Source organism: Sinocyclocheilus grahami, unplaced genomic scaffold (assembly GCF_001515645.1).
Source record: "Sinocyclocheilus grahami isolate Dianchi unplaced genomic scaffold, SAMN03320097.WGS_v1.1 scaffold115.1, whole genome shotgun sequence".
Classification (NCBI taxonomy): domain Eukaryota; kingdom Metazoa; phylum Chordata; class Actinopteri; order Cypriniformes; family Cyprinidae; genus Sinocyclocheilus; species Sinocyclocheilus grahami.
The window spans coordinates 1,179,340-1,206,486 of record NW_015505294.1 but is presented as its reverse complement, the minus strand read 5'-3'; the positions used below and the strand labels follow the sequence as shown (position 1 = coordinate 1,206,486).

General features: G+C 38.4%; 1 protein-coding gene across 1 annotated transcript in view; it reads right to left on the bottom strand.

Annotated features, from left to right (window-relative positions):
* LOC107589352 (S phase cyclin A-associated protein in the endoplasmic reticulum-like) overlaps positions 1 to 27,147 on the bottom strand; it is a 101,834-nt gene that overhangs the window by 43,047 nt on the left and 31,640 nt on the right. The window contains exons 15-17 of the mRNA XM_016277765.1: positions 23,636 to 23,701; positions 22,478 to 22,604; positions 13,039 to 13,154 (exon numbers count right to left, since the gene is read on the bottom strand). Coding sequence (XP_016133251.1) covers positions 13,039 to 13,154; positions 22,478 to 22,604; positions 23,636 to 23,701 — 309 coding nt within the window. The remainder of the gene's footprint in view (positions 1 to 13,038; positions 13,155 to 22,477; positions 22,605 to 23,635; positions 23,702 to 27,147) is intronic.

The following is a 27,147-nucleotide window of genomic DNA, read 5'->3' as shown; positions in this document are numbered from 1 at the left end:
GACTGTGGCATAATAAAAGCTCCGCTGCTTTACCCCACATACGCACGACCGGAAGGAGCTGAATCGGTCGACTGTGGCATAATAAAAGCTCCGCTGCTTTACCCCACATACGCACGACCGGAAGGAGCTGAATCGGTCGACTGTGGCATAATAAAAGCTCCGCTGCTTTACCCCACATACGCACGACCGGAAGGAGCTGAATCGGTCGACTGTGGCATAATAAAAGCTCCGCTGCTTTCGAGCCGCGTGTCGTGCTCGTTCAGCGGCCTCGTTTCACTTCGACGGCTTTCAGCCTCACCCTGCTTCATTCTACTACATTAATAAATCATTAGCTCATCCATGAACATGATTTCTGCCCGAGACCCGTCGGATTGCATCGGCTGTGGGGATGAAGACGACAACTCCCATGATTCCACACTCAGTCACGGCGTCATCAAACTACGCCTTTACCTCTTTGTTTATTTCGAATGCGTGCCCTCTAGCGGCGAAAATTACATATTGTGCCTTTAAATAGATCAAAAGTGACATTTTAATAAAACATTTCAAAATAAATACTTACTATTCATTAAAGAATCCTCAAAAAAATGTATCACGGTTTCCACAAAAAAAAATTAAGCAGCAATAACCGTTATCAGCACTGATAATAATAAAAATAAAAGTTTTTTGAAACAACAGCATATTAGAATGATTTTTGAAGAACCATGTGACACTGATGACTGGAGTAACGATGCAGAAAATTCAACTTTGCATCACAGGAATAAATTACATTTTAAAATGTATTCAAATAGAAAACAATTCTAAATTGCAATAATTTTTCACAATATTACAGTTTTTACTGTATTTTTGATCAAAGAAATGCAGCCTTCGCGAACATAAGAAAATTCTTTCAAAAACATTTTTAAAAATCTCTTAACCAACCCCATACTTATATAAAATAAGACACCATGGCATTCTCACTGCACCGTAGTACTGCCACAGCTCTTTATTGGAAGGGATCTTACAACCGACTCAATTAGATGAAATGGAGTAGAACTGGATACTGAACATCTGCCTCTCTTTCGTGTTTCCACCATCTCTCTCTCTCCAACTCCATTCTCTTGGCTCAGATAAGAGTCTAGCCGTCAGCGCCTTCAGGCCAGCAAGCCACTGTCAGTCAGTCAGGCCTCTGTATTTTGTCTGTTCCACACTAGCCCGAGAGGAGATTAACGTAGCTGATAACTGACCAGTCACTCCGCTCCCAATCCACCCCTCTTCCCAACCACCCCTTCATTAGTTAATATTTTCTGACAACTGTATATTTTATCCCAAAGCAGAGTGGCGGGGCCCTATCTGCCGTACGGACAAATGGAATCTGACTTTTCTTTTTCAAACCAGGCCATGTTTACTTCCAGCCGTAAACATTTTGATATCCACCGCAACCTTCGCCATCTGTTCGGCATTTTCAGCCAAACCGTATTGGCACTCGTAATAAAAATAGTGCGAGCCTCGAAGGCCTCGGCCTGTCAATAACTTCCACCCGGCTGACAAAAACACTAGTGTATATTTTACCCACTGGCGGGCTGATCAAGGAGATAGTGGTGCGAGTATTGACATAGCGGTGTAAAAGCGTCAGACATGCAGTACGAGACCGCAGGGAAAACATTGTGCCTGGTCTGCTGGGAAAGGATCCAAGTATTCCCCGCACGCCTCGTAGCTTTGCACTTTCAAAGCCGCTCGATCGTGACCCATTATAAAAATCATGTGTACGTGCACTGTTATTAATCGACAAGTTTTCACCTCGTCCGTGGTTGACGAGAGTGTTGAAAGAGGTCTTGTTCAATTAATACGCAACGTTTGAAAATTGCTCGACGGCCAATGGAACATTGATTCACCAAAGCGTAAAAGCTGAAGTGTTTCCTTTGTATTGATAGAAGGATACCGGGGAGAGTAACGGAGCTTGGGGCAAAAGGAGGAGGAAAGGAAGGACGGATGGTCATGGGTGAGTGGAGTGATACACCAGGCTCTGTTCAGTCAGGGAAGGGAAATGTGAGATCCCCTCCAACCTGTGCACTCTGGGCAGCAGACCAGGACTGCTTCAGCCACACTGATTTTCCACCATAGCGTCAATTGTGCAACTTTGAACAGTTTTTTTTTATTCTTTCCATCAAATGCTCAAGCATTCTCAATGTGACTGTTAGTGCGAGCAGGTTTTGGCTAAATGAAACCTAAAACATCATCCACGACTTTCACATATGCATTATAACTTTTTAAGAACAGGAAATTATGTCTCTTGTTTGTCATGGAATTTCAGGTATCCATATTGTTTCTAGGCAAGTTTTTAAAGGAAAAGTGTCAAATGTCCAGGCGAGGATTGAATGACAGGCCTCAGTGTCAAGGTTCACTTCGGCTTCTCAAATATAAACAGCGGATTGAGAGCTTAAACACAAGATTATCACATTATTGTAGTACCGCACATTAACTGGCAACTGAAATTGTGCTAACAAGTGTGAAAAACTATTTTTAGCTCAGTTTTATAAAAAAGCTAATGAGCTTAGTTATAAATAATTTTATTCATTGTAAAAAAATAAAAAGAAATCCCTATCCCAAACCATACAATTTATATCAAGTTTAAGTATTAAACAAACAGATCATTAGAAATTTATATTTTTATATTTAAAATAAAACAGCCAAGCTACATACATGAAACTATTCTAAAAACGTACCAAAATTAGACTACTTTTGCGCTAATGAGCTACAAACTCTTGCATGAGCTCATAAAAGATTCACAGTAAACCTGATCTAGGCACACGTTTGCAGGGTTTTGAAGGTACGACCGAGGTTATCTGATGCCGGTCCAGTAACGCAGGGGGAGGAATGTGAGGAGTGGGGGTGGGGCAGCCCCAGGTGGCTCGCACGGTTAAACGGTAGATTACAGAGCACACGACTAATTTCTTTACACTAATCTTATTAAAGTGTAAAACAGCTGTCGACTAGCCAAATCTCAACACCAACCCCCAGTGCTTGCACCGAACCCCCAGTATGAAACAAATAAGAGCATTTGGGGTTTAAAAAAAAAATAAAAATAAAAAAAGGGAAGCAGCAGATCGTCAGGAAAATGCTACACAGGTTAGGATGTTAAGCTACCAAACAAGTTGCTCTACCTAGCTTTTGTTAATTGTAAAATTCACGTACACATGAAGTGACAGAAGCAGAGTTTGTCACAAAAAATGTCAGACAATAATAAATGCTAAGTATAGCTACTGATTGAAATCTCACTCAGCTAATCACCAGTAGTGATGGAATATCACATTAACTCACCTAACTGCTTGTAGCACTTTGTCAGATAATTACACAAAATTACTTGTTTGTCAGCTCTGCTAATTGTCAAAAGCGATAAAAACCATTTAAGCCTGTCTAGTTTGAAAACTCTTTGAAAGTGATAAAGTATGACAATGAAAAAGAATTAACAAAGGCTACCATAAGTTATTTTCTAATTTGTCCAAAAATACACAAAAAAAACTGCAGTATGATGAAAAAGAAATCATTTTGGTTAATGTGATGGATATCTGACAATAAATGAGAGCTACCTATAGCTCCTTGTTTATCTCTGTTTGCCATAAAAGGTAACAAAAACGTGACAATGTCTAAACAATTTTAGACATTGATAAACTAAATTAAACTATCAAATCAAATAACCTATCAAACAAGTATCTATGTCTAATGCTTCATTTTCATATGAACTAAGTTCTGGAAACCGAGTTGTCAAAAGTAACAAAAACATTTAAACCTGTCTAGTATGGGGGGAAAAAACTCATGATAAATATACAGTATGACAATTAATTAGCATTAAAAACAGCAAACGATAGTTTGCCATCTCTTAGTTATTTGACAAAAGTGGCAAATATTGCAGAATTTGCAAAATTACTTGTTTGTCAGCTCTGCTAATTGTCAAAAGCGATAAAAACCATTTAAGCCTGTCTAGTTTGAAAACTCTTTGAAAGTGATAAAGTATGACAATGAAAAAGAATTAACAAAGGCTACCATAAGTTATTTTCTAATTTGTCCAAAAATACACAAAAAAAACTGCAGTATGATGAAAAAGAAATCATTTTGGTTAATGTGATGGATATCTGACAATAAATGAGAGCTACCTATAGCTCCTTGTTTATCTCTGTTTGCCATAAAAGGTAACAAAAACGTGACAATGTCTAAACAATTTTAGACATTGATAAACTAAATTAAACTATCAAATCAAATAACCTATCAAACAAGTATCTATGTCTAATGCTTCATTTTCATATGAACTAAGTTCTGGAAACCGAGTTGTCAAAAGTAACAAAAACATTTAAACCCGTCTAGTATGGGGGAAAAAAACTCATGATAAATATACAGTATGACAATTAATTAGCATTAAAAACAGCAAACGATAGTTTGCCATCTCTTAGTTATTTGACAAAAGTGGCAAATATTGCAGAATTTTTTTTTTTTTTTTTTAAAAAGCACAAAATGATTTCTTAACGTTTTAACTTTTGCAGTATGAAAAACACAATTTTGGTTAATGTGACATCTGGCCATAAATGAGCGATAACCAAAACTACTACTGATATCTCTGTTTATCATCAAAAGTGACAATAACACAAAGTACAATGTCTAAACCATTTTTGGCATCACTAAACCATTTTGCTGCTGTTGATGAATAAAAGAAGAGAGCAATCTAGTGTCCATTCATTTTCATATGCTTTTGACAGCATTAAGTGCTAGAACCCGAGTTGTTCTTTATACTACAATAGTACAGATGTTACTGTGATTTAGTTGCATAGCTGTGGTTGCGCTTGGTTCTGTTTATTGTTGGGTGTTTATCACATTGAATATCCAAGTTTTTCCTTTCATGCTACATCAGTACATTCTGCAGCTTTTGATGATAAACTGAGCATGAAATCATGCTCAGTGCTGTGGTTTGTACATATTTAGTTTTTTATATGAGCTTTGTCAGCTTACAGACACCTCACCTCATCTACCTGCTAAATTGACTGCGTTAAACACCCCATGCTGCTACTGTCCGAGTAATGGGAAGTTTTTTTTCAGGCCATCCATCATCTTGAAACCCGTTAAGATACTTAGAAGCTGTCACTGTCCTGCTTGAAATGATATCCTTACACCCCAGCCCACTGCCAGCCATAAACCGGGGTGCTTTTTCCAGCTCGCTCTCCCCTAATTGACGATGATTAGCATGACATCCAACACCGGCCCGCAGTGCATGGCCTCTGCCTGTCACTCCCCTTGATGATGACAGCTTGCGTCAAAGATTTTGAGGAGCAATTTGGTGAAGTGCCATTGTAGTCCGTCTCAGGTTACTCGAGGAGTATGTAACACTGACCCACATGTGCCAGGTCGTCTCTGTGAGCACGCGGCATTCCTCTACCTGAGAGGATCCGAGATTCCCTTGTCGCAAGTTACGTTTTGACAACGCGATGTGAGCTCTGCCGCAGGCCACCAGGTCTACAAACAACAGGCATATTGTTAATCTGCCCATAATGAAGCATTATCTTGTTGACATAGGATTAAGCTGCCAAGCTAACCAATGGAGATGGTCTCTATAGTGCTGTATTGCACTGAAAAAGAAAATAAGGGCCACCGAGAGAAAGAGCATGCTAGATGGCAAGAGATAACAGCTAGAGAGCTGCAGATAATAAGCGCCGTGATCTCCTCACCTACTCAAGCTGGCTTAACCTCAGCTAACCATTAACCAATTAACCAGCTAACCGATTAGTCAATGAACACAATGGGTGCAGACTTGCTTAAGGTGTGCCACAGGGCTCCGCCCTCTACACCTTGCCTTTCTCTATCCCCATTCACCTCACCCCCTGAGGGCTGCTCCTCAGCTTGGGTGGCCTCTGGCCTGGATGGGGGTCATTGGATTGACCTCTGGAACTGAATTAACCCATTCTGAAATCCATAGGCTAGCTCAGAGACAGGGAAGCAGATGGCTAAGAAGAATTCGTAATGAGGGGGAGAACACCCCTAGACTGTCTGTCTGGCCTAAAGTTGACGTTTCTCTGCAAGAAACAACTGCATGATCTTGTCCTGAAAATGAACATTCTTTAAGAAGGGAAAGCTATCATGTTATACCATTTAAAGCACTGCACAAACAAACCTGGACATGGCCGGTAACACAAATGGTGTGATATGTAAAGGTCTTGCAGTGTCATCCATGTAAATTGGCTATCAAGCAGGAAAATAGGCTCACTTGGGCCTGTAGTTCACATTTCCAAATCTGTCAGCATAATCTCTATATTTGCATTTCACGCTTTTATTCAAAGCAACTGACAACGCATTCAAGGTATATGCTTTTATCTATTATGCTTGTGCCACATTCTACCAATTGAGGAAAGTGTAAGACAGGAGTGTCCAATCCTGCTTCTAGAGGGCCACTTTCTTGAGTTTAGCTCGGACACATCTGCCTGGAAGTTTCTAGCGTTTCTAAAGACCTTGATTAGTTGGTTTAGGGGTGTTTAATTAGGGCTACAGCTAAACTCTGCTGGAATGTGGCCTCCAGAAGCAGAACTACACGCTCCTGGTGTAAAGGTAAGGTAAGTCTTTGACTGCCAGTATAACTTCTATACCTGCTTTTCAACAGGAAGTGGTTAAAAAAAAAACTTTGAGGGACAGAAAAGGGATCTGGAGCCGATGAGAAAAGGTGACGAGCAAATCCACCTGTCAAACAATCCTTCCTTTCATTGCAATCCAAATGAAATTTAATTTGATTCTACCGTTGATCTTTCCTGATATCCTGAATGATTCCAAGACACCCATTCGGACCACTGTTCCACAAAAGGCTGGCCATAAGCTGGGGCAAAAGGCCCGGTGAGCTGTCACGCACCACACGGCGTGCACACACACATGCACGCAGATAGACATGCCACATAATGGCATCCTGAAATGAAACCACTTGGAGAGAGCTTACGAGAAGCTTTCACTGGGCACATTTAGTCATCATGTGACACGGAGGTTGAGGTGACAGGCAGTGGCGCGTCAATGCGTTCACTTCCACTTAGAAAAGTGAGACCGCCGAAGTAGAACTGAGTCGGGCAAACAGTTTAGCAGTCACAAGTGCTCCGAAATTTCACTGATCTGTGGAAGTTCTCAGTGATTTCCGGTTGCTGTTCAGAAGGAGTAGTTTTACTAAAAGTCATTTGTGAAACTCATTTAGGAGTGACCTGTGGACTTGTGAGTGTGTGTGAGGCTCTAGGGATGAGTGTGACTGGATTAAGCTCCATTCTGTAAGAGAGGGGACTGCGCTGACAGCAGTCTGGTCCAGTGCCCACCTTACAGCACTGACTTTCCCCTCTCCTCCTCAGCAGCGACCCCTACTGGGAGACAATGGGACTTGTCTTTTCCTGGATGGACTGAAAAGCTTCATTAAGTCTGAGTGTAAATAAAAATTCTTACTAACAGTGACCTTGACCACCTGGTCCCAGACAAATGTTGTTTTGGTAGAGTAGAGGTTTGAGTCTTAATGCTGAATGCAATTAATTTTTGCCCATAATCTAGAACACAGCCGTCATTGTTGAAGCCAAATGCCACATACTAACACTAGCATTCAACTAGATCTAGCAGCAACTGAGAATAGTAGTTTTGAGATTGGTCTCCCTTTGCGCTTTGGGAGTAATGCATAATCTTCTACTAATTTAAAGGTTGAAATCTCACTAAATACATTGTTTGCAATGTCATCATAGACCAGTCTGTCCCTAAAAACATACTTTCATAACAAGTGCACACATAAAAAAAAAAAAGTCCTTAAAATAGTGACCCAAATCTCAAATCCACTTCTCTGTTCATGAACGTAAATGCTTCCTCATAATGTTAAACTGAATTAATTGACCAAAAAAAAAATCCTATAGATCCTTGGTTTACTCATGCAAACAAAATGCAAAATGGCCTTCCTGCTCCAGACATCCGAGCCCATTTCCTTCTTAGCCGTCGATTCCCTCCAAAACACTCAGCTCCAAGCCGCAGGGTTGCACAGGGACATTAACGGAGCCTCACAGTGGAATTAGCCCATTAATGTAATGCTAACAAGATGGAATCCTTCTCCCATAGGGGTAATATTACAGCGGCATCTCCGTAGTTGTTCTTTTTTGCAAATCACTCAGCTTATCTGAAAGGAGGCGATCGATGCGCAGCATTACAGTAAATAGATAAACTAGCGCTGCTGTAAGGGTTAGCGTCTGAGCCAACCATTATAGTGTGCAGATGAGGAGGAACGATTAGCACGCATTTGCTTGCGCCGTGCCCTTCACAGACACCTGGTGCCATAGCAAAAGTCACTGCTGACAAGAATTCATGGAGACAGATTGTCTAAGCTTGCAATTTTAGTGGAAATGTAATCAATTATTTGCAAAACAGCAGTAGGCTGGTATTTAAGAGCTTTTTTGCGGTTCTTCGTTCATTAAATTTCCCAGAACTTGCTAACAACGATGTGGATGATTTTTGGACATTTTCCACCTGCCCCAGAGCGACCGGCCAGGCAGCACCATCAACACCAGGGCAAGCCACCTGGAGCTCCACTCACGTCTTTGAGAAGCTAGTGGAAACATGCAGGAATAATCTGACTCCTTAAAGGTTATCACAGGTTCAGCACCGTATGGCCTTAGGACACACAGAGAGTGATAAGAAGAGAGATAAGGTGATTAAAGAAGGAGAAACAAAATTTAGGACACCAAAAGAAAAGTAGGGGGAAAAAAAAACATTATGCAATAGTTACTCAAACCAGTTGTGTTCTAACCATTAAGTTGACAAAATTACACTGTATATTAAATCGAGAGATTACGTACTTAATATTAATTTTACTAAAATTACTATTAAAAAATTCATAGAAATGTTCTCTCCTCAAAAAGTAGTGTATGTGTGTATAAATACATGGAAATACTAAGCTGCACAACTCTCTCTTTTAAATCTAAATATACCGGTAATCTAAATATAATAATAATAATTATTATTATAATATTTTCATGTACATATACTGCTTAACATGGCTGTTTATTGCTGATTGTAATATTTAGGCATATTAAAGAAAATATAAAATACTTATTAAATAATATGTTCATAGAGTGAAAAAAATTGTCAGAAAAGAGCATTGCATAATGACGAAAAACATCCATAAAATTATATTAAGTAAATGTATATAAATATCAAGATATAACACTGAAGCATTAAGACAGGTTAAAGTAATATCGATATCACCCTTCCCTATTGGTGTACAGTTGATTTAGAAAATGTGTATATTATTATGTGTTTATATTTTATTTATGTCTAAAAATTACTTGCTTAACATTAATATTAGTATTAAAAATGTCCTGACCATTTTTACACATACACTCGCTCCGTTCAAAGTATGGAAAAAGGGGGAAATATTAAACAGCAAAACTATTTTCTTTTTTATATCTAAATATTACTATCATTATTATTATTTACATAAATATAATTTTTCTTAAAATAAAAATTCAAAATTGCTTATTATATTGGGGGCATATAAAAGAAAACCTTAAATACTCCTTGTGTTTATTTTGTAAAAATTGATTCCTTTAACATTTGGTAAAAAAAAACAAGAAAACAAGAAAAAGAAAAACACCCTTAATAATTATATTATTAAGCAAATACATAAATATCAATACGATATTTAGAACGCTGAAATCTATTGAGACAGATTGAAATTATTAAAATGAAAATGATCATAATGACCTATATTGCCCAGCCCTAGTTGTGTATAGTTGAATTTAAAAATGATTTAGTATAAGAAAGCATCAGCTTGCACTGACACAGCATGGAACATTAGAGAGTCAAACACTTATTTACTGATCATCTGGATCTAAGGATAACCATTGTACTTTGCTTCATGCTTGGCAGAGAGACTTTTCAACAAGTCAAGACAGGGCTGAACCTCTGTCATGAAAGTGAGGCGACTCTTTTATCCTCCGAAAGGGACCACTTCAGCGTTTGATTGGACAGGACGTGGGAGAATGACAGAAATGCCTCAGAGATCTTTACCTCCTCCTGAGCGTGTCAAGTAGATCTTTCAAAACAAGAGAGGAGGATAGCGGTGGATGTGTTTGCACAGCCTGACCCAACATGCTGCAAACACACACACACACACACACACACAGGTTAAAGTAACAAAAACTGCCATTATTTACTCACCCTCATGTTTTTCCAAACCCATATAAGTTTTTGTTTCTTCTATGGAACACAAGAAGAGATTTTTAAGAACGTGCTGCTCAGTCTTTTCCATGAGGACTGCAGCTTTCAAAATGCATAAAGGATGCAAAAGAACCATAGAGGTAGTCCATATGCTTTCTATTCAAAGTCTTTTGAAATATGATAACTTTATGTGAGGAACAGACCGAAATGTAATCATAATTCGCTAACAATTTTCTCCTCCGATGAGCTGTTAACCGCCATGACTGGATCAACGAGTCAGTCAGCTGAACTTGAGAACTGAATCGGTCTAATTAGTGAACAAATCATTCAGGTTTTGTGAACCGGATCAACTGATTCGTTCAAAAAAATCCAACTCATTCTAATGATCTAATTTTTGTCTGTTTTCTTAATAAAAAGCTAATATACGCATTTAGATAACTTGGAATAGAGTCATATTAAATACTTTTATGATGTTTTTGTGTTATTTTTTTAAACATTAAAGCTCCAGTTCCCATTTAGTGTAAATGCGTGGAACAGAGCGACCTGTTAGTTAAAGAGTTCTCCTTTCGCGTTCCATTGAAGAAAGAAATTTGGGTTTGTAGTGACACTAGCACGTAAATAATGACTTGATTTTTTTATCTTTTGGGTGAACTAATCCTCGAGTCGGATGCAATGCAGTTTCAACCTCTTCAAAAACTGAAGTTCATAAAAATTCATTATAATATTAAGGCCCACTTAAAATTTTCTGGAATTAATGACTGAATGACAAGGAGGCGCAGAGAACGAGAGTGAGAGTATGAGAGAGAAAAATCAATAAACACTAGATGGCCTGTAAAAGCATTATAAATATAAGTAGCATTTCTCCATTAAGGGAGATTTGGAAAACAGCAAATGCTAATGAGGAAGGCAAAGAGGCTATTGAAGTCCATTAGGAGCTCTCTCTAGTGAAAATAGTGGCTCTCTGAGGTTATCTACTGGCCAACGCCACTAGTTCCAGACCCACTATTCAAACCCGACTCCCATTTCCAAGTGACGGATAGGACAAATGTGCTTTCTGTGTACCAGCGAGGGGCCAAGGGAAGAGTGCAAAATGGATGATTCAAAAGCAACGCTTTTTATTTTCCAAACAAGGAACATTCTTATTCATTATAAATTCATTGTGATGCACAGCGTTGGAAAGAAGGGACATGACTTCACAGCTGAGCCAGAGTCACTTTGTGGGATTGGAAGGAGGCCACAAATCATGATCAGAAAACGACAAAATATTTCGTCGTGAGTTTGTGAGCAAGAAAAAAGCAAGAAAAAAAAGTGGTTTGTGCTTAAGAGGACAGTTCATGTAAGAATTTAACAATGGTTTCCTGATCCCAATCCTGCCAATTTCATCATCATTTATCACCATCACTGAAAGAGGTAAAAAGGCCAAATATGGGATTTCTAAAGAAAAGACTGAGTATATTTGATTTAAGAAGGGACAACTATTTTAAATTACGAATTATTCACAATTAATTGCATATACAACACATTCAAATTTGCTGAGAAAAGCAAGAAATTGAAGATAAATTTAAGACATTATATTATAGCGGCAGAATTATATTAAAAAGCATCTAATACAATTCACAAAAACTTGCACTGCATTGTGTCACATGATTTATGAGAGTCCATTTTATAAAAACAGTGAAAATGTTTAAAAAGTGTGTTAAACTATTTATTTTCACACCAGCAAGGCTAATGGTGAGAACAAAGTGAATCATAACATTACATACAACTAACAAAAAGCTTTATAACACATTTAGAATTAATATAGGCAGTGCTGGGAAGGTTACTTTAAAAATTTAACAGGTTACAGATTACAAGTTACCTTGTTTAAACTGAAATAAGTAGCGTAACTATTTCAATTACTTTATTGAAGTAATGTACCTGATTACACTTGATTACTTGTTGATTACTTTTCTAGATGTATAACAAATGTTTTCAGCTGTTAATCATTTTGAAACATTTAAAGCAGGCAGTAGTGCTCAACACTGATTACTGTCAGACTTCCGAAATCCTTCATCACTTGAATTAAGATTATAATTTAATTTTAAAGCACAGCCACCACAAAACAGACGTTAGCACCTCTTTTTACTTTGAGATCATTCTGAGGTTAAATAAAGATTTAAAATCATACCAAGATATAGTTTAATAGCTATGATACTTTTTTTGAAATTAAATCTTTGCATAGCTATGACAGGAAACACTGGCATCCAACAATGCCTTTGAAAAACACAGTTAATCATTATGAAATAAATGTTTTTCTCTAATACACGTTGGACACAATTATTGGCACCCCTAGAAATTATTATGAGTAAAATATCTCTGAAGTATATTCCCATTCATTTTCACAATTTTGAACATACCAGGGTGATTATGAACATGAAATTATTCAGCCATGGCTTCCTGTTTCACAGACATATAAATAGGAGGGAAAACAAAGCCCAAATTTCCTTAATCATCCATCACAATGAGAAAAACCAAAGAATATATTTCTGATGTGCAGCAAAAGATAAAGCCACTTCACTAATTTGTGAAGCTCAATTAAGAAATTATATATATAAAAAAAAAAGATCAAAAGGATTAACAATGCAGATTAATTTTCACAGCCTTCTTTGATCATATTTACCAACGGTGCTGATATTTTTGGCCATGACTGTACATAAACCCAAATAGGAAATAAAACCGTTATCGAATAAGCATGTGCCTATTCTATGCCCTAAACTCCTGAAACACTGGTGTCAGAGCAAGAGCTGTCAATGCACTATTGAAAACACAAACAAAAAAAGATATTATGTGAAGTTGAGCCTGCGCTTTTAAGTCGGTACTCACTTGAGAGGAATACGAGGGACTGCTGTGGGACTGGAGGCCGCGGTGACCACCTGTAGGATCTGTTCCAGTGCGGACAAACCCCCTCCTACCTGAAAAGCAACCTGATCTGCATTATTCTGAAAAAGAGAGATAGGGACAAGAGAGAGAAACCGTCAGAAACATGGCGAGGCGAGCACACTCAAGTATCGCATTGTTTTGGCATTGGTGGTATCCTCTCATTGCCCACCTCCTGCTTTCTAGAGGGGAGCTGGAGTGAAATTTGAAGCAAAGTGATCCCCAAAGAATTCCTGCTAAATCTCAAAAGTGCACAACCCCCCCAGAGCAACCAAAAACCCAAACAAGACAACAAACGCGCATATCTGCACACAAAGCAGGGGTGGTCTGGTTTGACAAAGAAGAGCTTAGGGAATACATAGAATAAGTCAATTTAGACTGGACAAAAAACCTTTTACGTCACAAATTCACAACTGAGCCAACAGTATGTATGAGTCAATGACAAAGACTGTTGAGGAAAAAAGAAAGAAAAACTTTTACTTAAAATACATGCAAAGTTCCTAGGACTGTGATCTTTGCATTCATGAAGTGATTTTGAAAAACTCATTCCATTTTTAACAAGTTTCAATTTGATGATTCTAAGAATGTCATGTGGTACAGCCATGTAAAAAGCTATATGTTCCTTGTGAGAATACGCATTTGAATAAACATTTATAAATATAAATTTTGTATATATTTTTCGAATATTTTTTTTCTTTCAAGTATCATGAATTAATTCATAAATCATAGCTTTAGTTACACCACATTCAATTTTACATTTAGTGCTGGGCAACGATTAATCGCATCCAAAATAAAAGTTTTTGTGCACATATGTGTGTGCGTGTACTGTGTATATTTATTATGTATATACAAATACACACACATGCATGTATATATTTAAGAAAAAATATATGTTTAGTTTATATACCAAATATATTATATGAATATGAATATATACCAGTACATTTAAATACATGTAAATATTTTCAAAATGTACTGTATGAGTGTATTTTCAAAATATATACTGTATGTGTGTGTCTTTATATATACACACACATTATAAATATACACAGTACACACACATATTATATAAACAAAAACTTTTATTTTGGATGTGATTAATCGTTGCCCAGCACTATTTACAATCTAAACTAACCTTGCCTTTTCATAAAAAGGCCAAATTATCTGATATTTCTAGAGACTTGTTAACCTCGACGGTAATGAGGGTCTGCTGGGGTCCTCCTTATGATTCCTGTTTTTTTTCCTGCATGTTGTTTACACCACATGACGTTGATTTGGCAAACAGTTTTTCAAATATTAATTAGTTAAACATTATTATCTCTAAGAAAATGAAATATTGTTTAACTTACTAATATTTGCAAAAACTGTTTGCCAAATCAACGTCATGTGGTGTAACCAACATGCACATAATAATAAACATGCAAATAATAACAACAGATTATGTCAAGCTACTTAAGATTTTTTCTTCATTATGATATCAGGACAATTGTATCCCTACCCAAAAAAATTGTCAAAATAAAAATATGCTCATTGGAAAAAACAAAACAAAAAAGAGTATTCAGTAACTGTGCGAATAAAATGTTAACATTTTCAAAACATTAACAGATACTGTACGACAAAAAATATGAGCATCACGTCATTGAACTGCATGCATTTTAAGTTATTTCAGGATTTTCTAATTGTCAAGGTTCAAATGCAACCTTCAGTTGTTGGTTATCATAGATATCAGCCATAAAACTTTTAAGAGGAGGGTCAACCAAACTGTGCCTGAAACTCATACGGAGCGAATGAGTGTCTTTGAGTAAGAAGAGACGTAAAACAGTCATTTAACTGACGTGCTTCTCAAATCAAACTGTTTACAGAGGGGACATTTTTACTTGCATCATAAAATTCTTTAAAGTTCAAAGTGGAACTCCTTTAAATGAGTCATACGGTTTAGAGTCCAAATTCCCCAGCTCCCTTACTTTGAGAAAAGGAAGTAAGTGCCTCAGAGGTTGGCGATGAGTTCGACCCCAATGTTGCCACAAAACGACACATAAATCAACAAATCTGAATTTGAAAGTGACAGCAGTTGAATCATGTATTTGGAGGATCGAAGAACACAGAAGAGAAGAAGAGAAGACAACTGAGAACGTTGCACCTACTCCATATAATGAGGTCAGATTCTCGTACGCTATGTGACGGCACTCAAAGTCAGGCACTTCAAGATGTTTTTGTTCAGGGGATGGCGGGGGCTGCCAACAAGCCTGAACATATTGAGCAGCAAACAGAGGAAGCGCTTTGCAAAATTACATATAAGCTCCTCTCTTGTCAATCACAAATGCCGCCAAAGACTCATTCCTGGAGATCCAGTGGCAAAGAGAAGGCTGAACCTCTGCCAGGGTTAAGAGATTGGAACAAGCTTGTTGTCAGATACACCAAAGGTGGAGCACGCTTGAACAGCGGCTGGGATTAAGAAAAGCTCACTGACAGCTAGGTGAAGACGGCCATGGAGCCTCGCTGCCTATAGCGTGAGGACGAACCCAGGTCGCAACAGTAAATCGAATGGGTTCACAGCGCACCCATCAGTACAGCCCTGTCAAATGCTCCAGAGGCAGGAGGGTTGGCCGCTCATGGTGGCCTATTTAAGAGGCATTTGGAGGGGTTAGCTGGGGCCTGTACGGTGATGGCGTGTGGAACTCAGTTCAGAGGGAGGTGTCTCACCTTGCCCTTTCTGGCTTATTGACAGATCCCCATGCTGAGCAAAGGATCTGGAATCTGGAGGAGTTCAGAAAAGGGATTGAAGATGAGATGATAAACAGTAGATTGTGAAGAAAGATACAAAGAGTTTAACGAAATACATGCTTAGCAAGGAATCTAATTAATACAATATGGAAAGTAAGGAGAAAGGCCTTGTTTGGGCAACAGAAAGAGCTGTAAAAAGTACTGAGAAATATATTTAAGCTATTGTGTCAAGAGTCAAAGTACTTCAATACTAAAAAAACAAAAAAATTATATGGGGTGAAAAGGACAATTTTTGCCTCTGAACTAGGAGTAAAATTATTCCATTTCAACAGTACTCAAACAATATTTGTATCAAGTACAGTAATGCAGTATCCCTGGCAACAAGTGGCAATCATAAACAGAATAAAAACTATAGTCTCATTACAAGCTATACATAAATGTCTTTCTTATTATTCTACAACCAGGCAAAATAAAACATGAGAAACAACATACCTGTATTTTATTAAACTGATTCTAAAGTAAACTGAAAAGCCTGTGCAGAAATATAATCTTCTAAATGACACATACTGTTGTGCTCTTCTGCACACTGTTACCAAAAATGCAACTTTAACATGCTGCCAGGGGCTTCCCATTCTCAATAATCATCTGGCATTGATACTGCTTTTCAGCAGGCCATGTCAGACGAGCAACCCAAATGTTTATTTATTTGCGACCAGCATGCCTCTACAATACCAGGAATAATGTGTTAACATGTCATTTGTAGCTTACATAACTAAGGAGGCACTGTGTTCCACTCGTGCGATTTTCTGGCAACAGAACAAAACAGTTCAATGCCACTACAAACAACACAGAAAAGGTGAGTAAAATTTAAGAAAAAAATCATGCCTACTGCAATAAATATTCAAAGTGCTTCATGAATATAAAAACAAATGCTTGCTAAAGTCAGTTCAAAAGCAGTATGTAACAGTTCGGCAGCAGCATTAAACAAAGCTACCTGGTGTGGCGTCTCCACTCTGAATTCATTTGTGAACTTGGTCACGATACTATGCAATCACATTAATCATCGAGGCATACTGTAATATGACAAAACGTCACATGGCATGTCATAAAAAACATGCTTGGAAGTGATGTGCAAAGCTGGTACTAATCCTTGATTCTGCACAGAGTGCCGTGGCATTTGCCTGGTGTACTGACCTCCTTCAACAAACACTTCACTGACACTATAATAGGATGAGAGCTTGCGTTTTTCTAATAGGGAATTCAAACAGAAGACCTGAAAACAGATCAAATGGTTAGAGAGCAGGGAGGGTGCAGAGTAAATCTAAATTATACGGCTTGAACAATCTTATTCAATTACTAACAAGAGTGGCCATTTTAGGCAAGGCTAATCAAAGGGCCAGGCAGCTGCGCTTCCCGCTGGCCAGCCAGGACAAGGGTACGGGTGTGGGGTACACGTTAAGTGTGAGGGAGGGCTGGATGTGTCTGCGTGTTCACCTCCTACAAACCATTCTAATTAGCCGACATGAAAAGTCAGGGGGAGGGGAATGCTCCTAAAATGCTGCATCCCCCTTCTTGCAACAGATGGAGAACAACTGGCTGGGGCGTTCATTGACAAAGGGGTTCACCAAGGTTCCGCCTTAGGCCCATCCATCTTTTGGCAAGTGGCGCACTGATGTAAACATGCCCCCTCCAGTTACAGCGACAGCTCCAAATCTCAGAATGAATAAGAGTGCTGGCATGCAGATGAGGTACAAGTCTGTGTTTTGTTCTCAAGAAGAAGTATAGAAATACACAAAGTAGTATAAACACTGTTCCCATTTAGTGAAGAGGCCTGTGCTGACATAAGAAAGGAAAAAAGCTGTAAACCACATCAAGAGCATTGCAGACAGTAAAGCAATAAGTTAGTTTTTACAAGGTTTAATAGCACACATTTAAGTACACACTGGAAGATAATTTGCGGGAGCAAGAAACAATTTAGGAGGAAGTATTCAGTTTTAGGATAACAATAGAAACTAACTGTTCATTGGAAACAAGTGAAGATTATCAAAAGGAACTTCGGGAATTTTGAAGAGTGTATGTCAGTTACAAACTGGAACCACAGTACATGCTGCATAACCCAAAAATCAGCCACCCAAGGGCATTGCTTTCCACCATGGATTTCTGACTCTTCTAATAGCTTTCTTCATGCCCCTTCAAACATGCACCTGAGGGGAAACATGAATCCTCTACTCTCTTACAGTCACAAGTAACAGCCAAGTGGAACAATAGAATTACTAGGCAATTAGGGTTTGAAAATGACATTACTGACAGCACATGGTGAAGGAATGTAAAACTATGTCCATGTTTTTTTTTTAACTAGATAATTCCCAAAGCTCGATCTGTCCCTCAGCAGCAGAGAGGCAACACCCAATCACCTCACATCTTTATGAAGAGGCTTGTTGAAAAATTTAGTTCTCGTCATGCATTTCAATGATCCTAAAACCAACAACTACAATTTGTTCTCTTGTCAGTTGGTGTTTGAGGTCAAAAAAATGAAACCTGCAAGTTTCGAAAATATACTTGATGTATGTGTTTTTGTTGTTTTTAATGTTATGAATGTTTATAAATTAACACAAAAGACCAGAGGTTGGTCGCATAAAATGCTTAGACTAGCCTTACAAGTCTAATTTTCTTCTTTAAGATTGGTAATTTTTTTAAGTTGGTTACATAAAAACCTATATTTTGAATCTGAAAAATAAGACTCATCACCCCTTAGCTAACTGCTAGTTGGTCAGACTTGTTCCAAAGAGACTATCTTAATACAGAGGCTAATTTTATGCAACTGGCCTCTGTGGTTCCCAACTTTGGGTCCTTGAGTACCCCCAACACTCCACATTTTGAGATCACCCTTATCTTACACACCTATTTTTTGTCTTGGAGTTTCTTCTAATGAGTTCAATTAGATGTGTTTGATTAGGGAGACTCAGGGTTGGAAACCACTGCTATATACAATCCGGGAATGAATCAAACATATGGCAGGAGGTAAAAGTTTGGCCACCTATTGGATTGGACAGCAGACTTCACCTCTTGCTTAATAATCTTCAAGCAACACTGACAGAGTCAATCACTAATGTTCTTCTCCACTCTCAACCAAGGCTTCCGCCAACATTTGCTGGATCCTTTCTCCACCCCAGGTCATCAAACATGGATTGAGGGCAAGTACAATGCTGGAAGGGCCCCTTGGCGCCTCTTTCCACAGCCTTGGGCCTCTTGATCAGGTACAGCTAGCCACCAGTTGGCCACCAAGGGGAGCCAACCCCTGACAGCTGGCAAATGAAAATGTAAATACTGGCTGGCCCAGCAGGCCCAGAATGTTCCTTACAGTCCCTCAAGTGTCATAAAGGCAGTTGATCTCGGCCTGTTCTTTATTTGAAAGCAGTGACAAACACTCCCTGGCAGAATGTAAATACGTGAGCTCATTCCGCTAAGGTAAGAGAGCGCAGATCAGAGGAACAAGAAACTCTCCTGAATATTCCTAAATGACAAGAAGGGAAAAAAGGCTCTTCGATCAGCCAGTTCTCCCGGAGACAAACTGAAACCTGGTTTGACACAAAATAAACCATTAGAGGGCTCAGAGGGAGAGGCGGGCAAAGGTCGGAGACTGTGCCCAAGCAAAGTCAGCATGAGGAACTAGGAGTGGGGGAGGCCACACTGCTTGAGGGGCTAGAAAGGGCGCGGAGAGTCTGGTGTTGTTCGAGGAATTAGTGGAGAAAGTGGAGACTGAATCAGATATGGGTATGAGGGAAAAAAAACAAATCTGTAGGTGAGTCAGTGACATGAGAGATGCTTGTTAGGTCAAATAATCTAAACGTTCTTGACTTGAGGTGATGCTGAGGGGGAAGGGGTGTACGCAGACTCCCAATAAAGTGGGAGACGAGTATTTATTTGACTTTTTCCTGGGATTACAGGCGGAACTGCCTTGACAACTAGGGTTCACAGACTTGCCCAGTTTGGTGGCATGCAGACCTTAGCTGGACACTGAAGGAAGCGGGTTTCAGGAATCCACTGCTGTGACTGACAGTCTAAATGAAGTCCAGATACTGTACTCTTAAGAGAGAGCCTTATTCCCAAAAGGCCACAAGAAAGAGCCTGAGGAGCTGACATTTCCACAAGCACTTCACCGTTCCAGCGACTTACAAAAACAAAGACAGCGGGAGTTCTTTAAAGCAAGGTCTCTGTGGAAATCTCCAGAACGAGTTTGTATAGGAGGCCTTAGGGACAATACACAAGAAATGTACTCATGTTCTTGATAGAAGCTGTCATTCAGAGACACTTCTAAGCAGTACAGGGCCTGGAGAGGGTGATGAGATGACAAGGCCTGATCTGAGAAAATCTGTTGAAGGGAATCTGAAGCATGTTGGCCATATTGTAAGTGTTAAGTAACCTCAGACCTACCTTGCTAGATTTAAGGTATAATAAACAGGTTGTTAAAAGAATCTGCTGGGTTAATTTTAACTGATTGTTTCATCCCCTTCAATCCAATCTAGCAGCTTATGATATCCTCTCCTCCCCTCCCTCAGCCCTCCTCCTTACCCATTAGCTCAGCTTTACCACCCTTTTCTGTCTCTCTTACCTTACTCCTCTCCCTCCAGAAAGACCATTAACAACCCACATCTCCTCCCACTGGTCAATACAAGCACACCATCAATGCACCATTCATCCACCCACAAACACACACCCACCAAACCACACATCCCTTCATTTGATGAGTGTATTACAGAATGGCACTTGTCATTACCAAAATGTGACGCGTCACCAATCCATTTCTCCTTTATTGATCTAGAGAGGTATACTAGAGATGGGGCACTATGGTCGACCAAATACTGACTAGTTGATTAGTCAAGGCGACTAGAATAGGTTTTACAGTGTTTGTTAACTTTAGTGGCAGTGCTTTCATTAGCATTCTTTTTTAACAGCATTAGCTTTTAGCCAGTTTACACCGCAAGAACAAAAACTATAATTATAACTAAAACAATAACGATATTAGCATCCACACCAACACACAATACCATTGTGTTTATTATAAGTTTGAACTGCAGTTATAACTTCTGCTGCTTCAAGTTCAGTCAGGTGGATTCTGATTGGCTGTCAATGTTTTTAAATGGCTCATCAGCTGGATTCCAATGATTTTATTCTTCTGTGGCGTTAACGTTATAGTTGTGGTGTGGGATTCCCTATTCTCTTAGAATTAGAAGGATTGTTAAAACTTTATAATTATAGTTAATCGCCCTTGGTGTGAATGGGCCTTTAGAAGAACATCTTGTACTGCTGTCACTCCTCATAGCTTTTTGAGTGTCCAGCGACACAGACACACACACACACAGCATTTCAAGCGTCCAAGCTTTAATTGTGTCTTAAGTCTCCTGCACCGTTTCATTCTATTTAGCCATTTTTGGATGCAAAAACATGTCTTATGTAAACAGCCCCCAAGGTTCAACTGGGGTCAAGTGAACCTGAAACCAGTCTAATTATACAGGGGTTCCAGTTCACACTGATTAGTCAACTAGTCGTTCAGGCAACCCACAAATGAGTTTCTCTGGAAAAATCGGTTTGTCATACACAAACACTAAATTCAGGCACTTCACTAATTACAAGATAACATTACGCAATATTTTTGCAAACACAATGCAATGGATTACAAGAGTAAATTTGGCTATCAGTGAAACACAATCATCGTTAAATCATCATTACCATATTAAGAAACTTTTTAAATGAACAGCTGAATTGAATTTCAGAACAGCTTATCTTTTAAAACATTATCAAATACGTCAAAAGTCAACAGCTCTTTTATAATTGATGGATATAATCTTTTAGCTATTACTGAATTGTGGGATATTAGTAGAGCTCTGTTATGGCAGCATACTAAAAAAAAAAACTTGAGTGATCGCCAAAACGCATCTTCAAAAGCTTCCCTGCTTTATAATTTAAGTCGTTTGGATTATGTTTACTATTTGAAAAACCAACATATTTTTGTATAAAAGCCACAATGCACAACAGTAGCCAGCCAAATGCTCGGAAACATGTTCGCCTGTTTGACAAACGGGGATCTCCGCCAATTAATAACATCTGCAGCAATGAAAACAAGCACCTAACCTGGCCCTCATTACTAAATAACCGAGGGCAGAGAGTTGGGGATGGAAAGCGATACTCTGCATAGACTGCGAGACGGGGAGGACGACAGCCAAAGCCGGCGGTTCAGTGGAGTCGGTGTTGAGAGCAGCCTAGAGGCTTATCTTCAAGTCAAATCCCTTCACACACACACACACACACACACACACACACAAACGCACTCAATCCACATAGACTAGACTTCAGACAATAAACCCCCCAAGCCACTGACATAAACTGGTCTGAACACTGCTCAGATGCTTACAGTCCCAGAAGAATCCTGGTGTGACTGTGCAGTAGTAAAGATGAACAGATAAACAGCCGTTTAAACAGCAGACATCATATATCCATTCAGTCATTACTGGTATCTCCAGCTTTCTCCGGTCAGCAAATAGCACTGCATTCTGAATTGAAGTTCTGGAGTCTTTTCAGGAATATTATTTTAGACGGCATGTCCCTCTACAGGGACACCAGAACAGACCAGAGAGACAGATTATGAGATATATGTACAAACCTGTTTCTCCAGAATGCGGGAGAGTTCTCCCAGGGTTCTGTCCAGGCCAGACACTTTGTTACTGGCCCATTGGCCACTGTCCTGCCCCTGCTGCTGCTTTACTAGATCCTTCACCAGACGCTGAAGCCTGGAAGCAAAGATACATACACAACTGGGTCAAAACACGTTCGGGTCACACCAACCCCCCAAAAATAATTATTTAAAACACAGCCTTATTTTAATTTTGCATTATTTTCACAATAATTTACCACATTTCTGCTCCCTTATTCTTACTACTGGATTGTGAAAACAAATGTTTAAATTGTAAGGTATTTATATACCAAAGTAGTTTACATTTGATTGTTATTTTTTGTACTACCTTTAAATGATCCTGATTTAAACATAAAAACAACTCGGCATTATTAAACATATTATACAATAATAACAATTATTGTAATAATTAGTAATTAAAATATAATTTATATAAAATGTATATCAAGATACTTGTTTGTTATTGATATTAATTTATTACGCCACATATGTATTTGGCTTTCATTTGTTTTATTAAAATTTTAGTTTTAGTAATTTTAGCAAGTTCAGTAAGGAATTTTTGTACGTTTTTCCATCTAATAATTTTATATTTTTAATTTCAACTTTCTTTCAATTAAAGAGACATATTTTTAATAGCTTTATTTAATAACAACAACACTGAACCTGCAAGTTTCACCTAATTATATGCGCTACATATTGCTCTGGTTTATCTATAACCATACTCCTTTCCGAAAGTTTCAGCATTTTTTTTTATAATTTTATTTAAAAATAAATTTAAATAATTTAAAAAATAAAATATTATGCCCTTTTCAGGGACTGCTGGAATGTCACAGGTGTAGGTGATTTCACGTTTTACTATCATTGTGCAAAAGCACAAACCTGATCCACACAAAGCAAAATAGCAAGAATTATAGACTGTAAGACGAGATGTGTGACAACACCGCTTAGATATCAGTATTGCATTGCATTGCATTTAATGGGCAAAACTAAAAAGGTTTGATTACGGAAAGCCCAGTGCTGGCATAATTTCTGAAGCTTGGATTTAAAAAGACAGCATTAAGACACGAGAACTCGGTAGAAGACCTCAGCTTGGGTATATGATCCTTAAAAGTGGAGCGGGGAGCTTACTTTGCCTTGTAAGGAGAGTCGGGGGTCTGGGTCTTGGCTTCCATGCATGTCTCATACTCCTTAGCCCTGAAAAAGAAAGACAAATAAGTCTGTCAGAAAGAGACGGAAAGATAGACAGAGAGCCAGAGAGGAGTCCGATGGCTGTCAGCCTGAAGACATGAGGAGATAAGACGATGTGCTGAACAAAGAAAATGTCAAGAGGTCAAGCTGAGCCTCAAACTGTTTATTTAGTCTTTGGGCCGCACTAGCAGCAATCAAAAACTAACAAGCATGAACGAGTCACAAACGCTCAGTCTTCAGAGAGGTATCACAGCAGAGGATGTTGTTTCACAGCAGGGAATACCAAACTCTCCAATAACCACACTATTTAAGTTCAGAAATCAAAATAAATAAGATTGATTGGCCGATGGGTGTGAATTACTCCTTTTACATTCCCTCATGAGTCACAGACCAAAATAATGTGTGCTGTCAGTCAGCTCAAGCACGCTGGTGTGGTCCAACAAGCATAATTCCTGACAATCACACATCCCATTCCGTCAGATAAGGATGATCGATCAGCTCCTGAAAAAAAAACGCTTGACGGATGGATGTTCAGGGGTCTGATAAACGCCGACGTCACTTTACGGAAGACAACGTCAGGGAGCAGAGTGGTCACAAGACTTTTAATAGTTTAATCTTGATTTGACTTGAAATTAATTTTGGTTTAACCCAAATAGTATTGTATACACTGCTAAATAAGAAACAAATGTAATTTTCAATCAACTTTTTCAAAAACTTTTCAGCCTTAAGGAAGCTCCATATATTTAGACTGTTTAAAGAACTATAACCGGTTATTAAAATTTGAATTTCTCCGTTCGGGCAGAGAATTCTACCAATTATGCATAACAAGAAAGTCGTTCACAGCAGGTTATTTTGAAGTCTCATCTGAATATAATTCAACAGAATGACTAACTAAATAATAATAGAATGAATGAATGAATGAATGAACGAACAAACGAGTGAATGACAATAATAAAATGAATGAATTAATAAATAAACAAATACAATGAATGACAAACAGAATGAAAGAATAAGTGAAGAATGAATGAATGACTAAAATTTAATAAATGACTAAGCAAGCAAAATGAATAAGTGAATGAATGAATAATAAATAGATTGAATGACTAAATAAACAATGAATGAATAAATAAGTGAAGAATGAATCAAACCGAATGAATCAATTAATGAATGACTAAATAAATTGAATAAATGACTAAGCAAGCAAAATGAATAAGTGAATGAATGAATAATAGATAGATTGAATGATTAAATAAACAATAAATGAATATTAAATAGAATGAATGACAAACAGAATGAAAGAATAAGTGAAGAATGAATGAATGAATCAAACAGAATGAATCAATCAATGACTAAATAAATTGAATAAATGACTAAGCAAGCAAAATGAATAAGTGAATGAATGAATAATAGATAGATTGAATGATTAAATAAACAATAAATGAATATTAAATAGAATGAATGACAAACAGAATGAAAGAATAAGTGAAGAATGAATGAATCAATCAATGACTAAATAAATTGAATAAATGACTAAGCAAGCAAAATGAATAAGTGAATGAATGAATAATAAATAGATTGAATGAATGAATAATAGATTTGAATGACTAAACAATGAATTAATTAATTAATGACTAAGAATAAATTACTAAATAATAAACCGAATGAATAATTAAATGAATGAATGAATGAAAAAAACAATGAATGAATGAACAAACAGTGGAAATTGAATTTTTTGGTAGATGTTGGGTTGAGGTGGATACATTTCTAGTACTGATCTGTAGGAAGCAATAAATCACACTAAAGTGCTCATTTGAATAGTGACTTCAAGTGATTTTATGGTGTCACAAAGGACAGGAGACTTTGGAGATTCAACAGGGCTATGTGATGATCCCTTAACCCTAAGCCTTGACTATTAAGATACTTAACAATAACTTCACTATTAACACAGTTATGTTTAACTCCACCTTATTTTAAGTGACTGTAGCATAGCATGCTTTACAAATTCTGAACAATGATTTAAATGTGCTCGGATTTTAGGAGTGAAACGATGCTCGCCAAGCCTCGAGATTTGAGCAGTGGTGTGCTCGGAGAAAGATTGTGAACCGAACCTGGCCTCGTCCTCATCCTCCAGATTACAATATTCCTCTTTGACAGCTTTACGCTTGCACGGGTTAAACAGAGGGGCAATCGCCGGACTATCAATCTCTGAACACGGCAGGCCCCATTAAACGGGCCGGGCACCATAAATATTAGTAACCAGCTATAAGTGGGGGGGCAGCTACAAAGCTACAATGCAGAGCTAATCATCAATTCATCACGATGTGCCCCACTATTCACCTCCGCCCACGCTGGACGCAGACGGCCCCCTCCCCCAATCGACTGTAAAACCGTCAATGCCTTCCGACGGATAAAAAAAAAAAAAAGAAAACAAACACAGTGTATCCGTTTTAAATGTGCTATGGGAGGCTCAGGCGTTCGGCACTCCCAATTACAGAGAACATTTGGTTGGGCAGCGGTGCAATATTTAATATTGGATTTGAGAGGCTCTCAATCAAATGGAAGACAATTTGACTGATGATGAATAAAAGGACGAGGAAAAGGGAGGGAAAAATGTGACCTGTGGAACATATCCACCAAGAGGAATGAGGCTGGATCTATCTATAAATTCAACAAATGCATATAAGGGGTTATATGTGGAATATATATTGGATACATCCCGAGATTAAAAAGATTTACATGCACCTGATGGTAAATAAAGGTCTGAGGTAAGCAGAGTCCAAGTGTCTTAAAGTTGAAACTATCGGAGCTGCAGTCTAGTGGTTGTTCCAAATGGAACACTTCTAAATGTGGACTTGTCTAATAACCTTAACTTGCAAGTATCCCCAAAGTTCACAAGATTGTATGGTGTCCCATCTGTTTTAGGATTCAGAAGGGTGCCCACAAACTTAAATCTTTATTGTGACCACAAGGTGTCCTTTATGTTGCCTTTGGCAGAGATCGCACTTATTGCTGCAAAAAACTATTGTCACTAAATGTCACCAACATTTGGACACACAGGAGGATGGAAAGGGTCCAAAGGCCACACTTGATGTGAACTTGAAGACTTGTGGTCTTTGCCACTGACCATATGGGGTATCCAATTTATCAGGTTGCAAATGGGTGCTTACAAGTGTGTCCTTTGTGGATGCCATGATCCCTCAAATGTGTCCTTTTTCTGAGCCTGAACTGGTGCAGAATTCACAGCAGACAACATCACAGCAGTCTATGCAATGTTGTGTCACCAACATTTGGACTCAAAGGACGGAAAGGTTCTAAAGGACAAACTTGGTATGAACTTGAAGACTTCTTGTCATTGACACACTGACCATATTATAGGGTGTGTCCCATTTGTCAGTTTGCAAAATGGTGCTTCAACTGCCCCCTTTGTGGCCGCTATGTTCCCTCAATGTGTC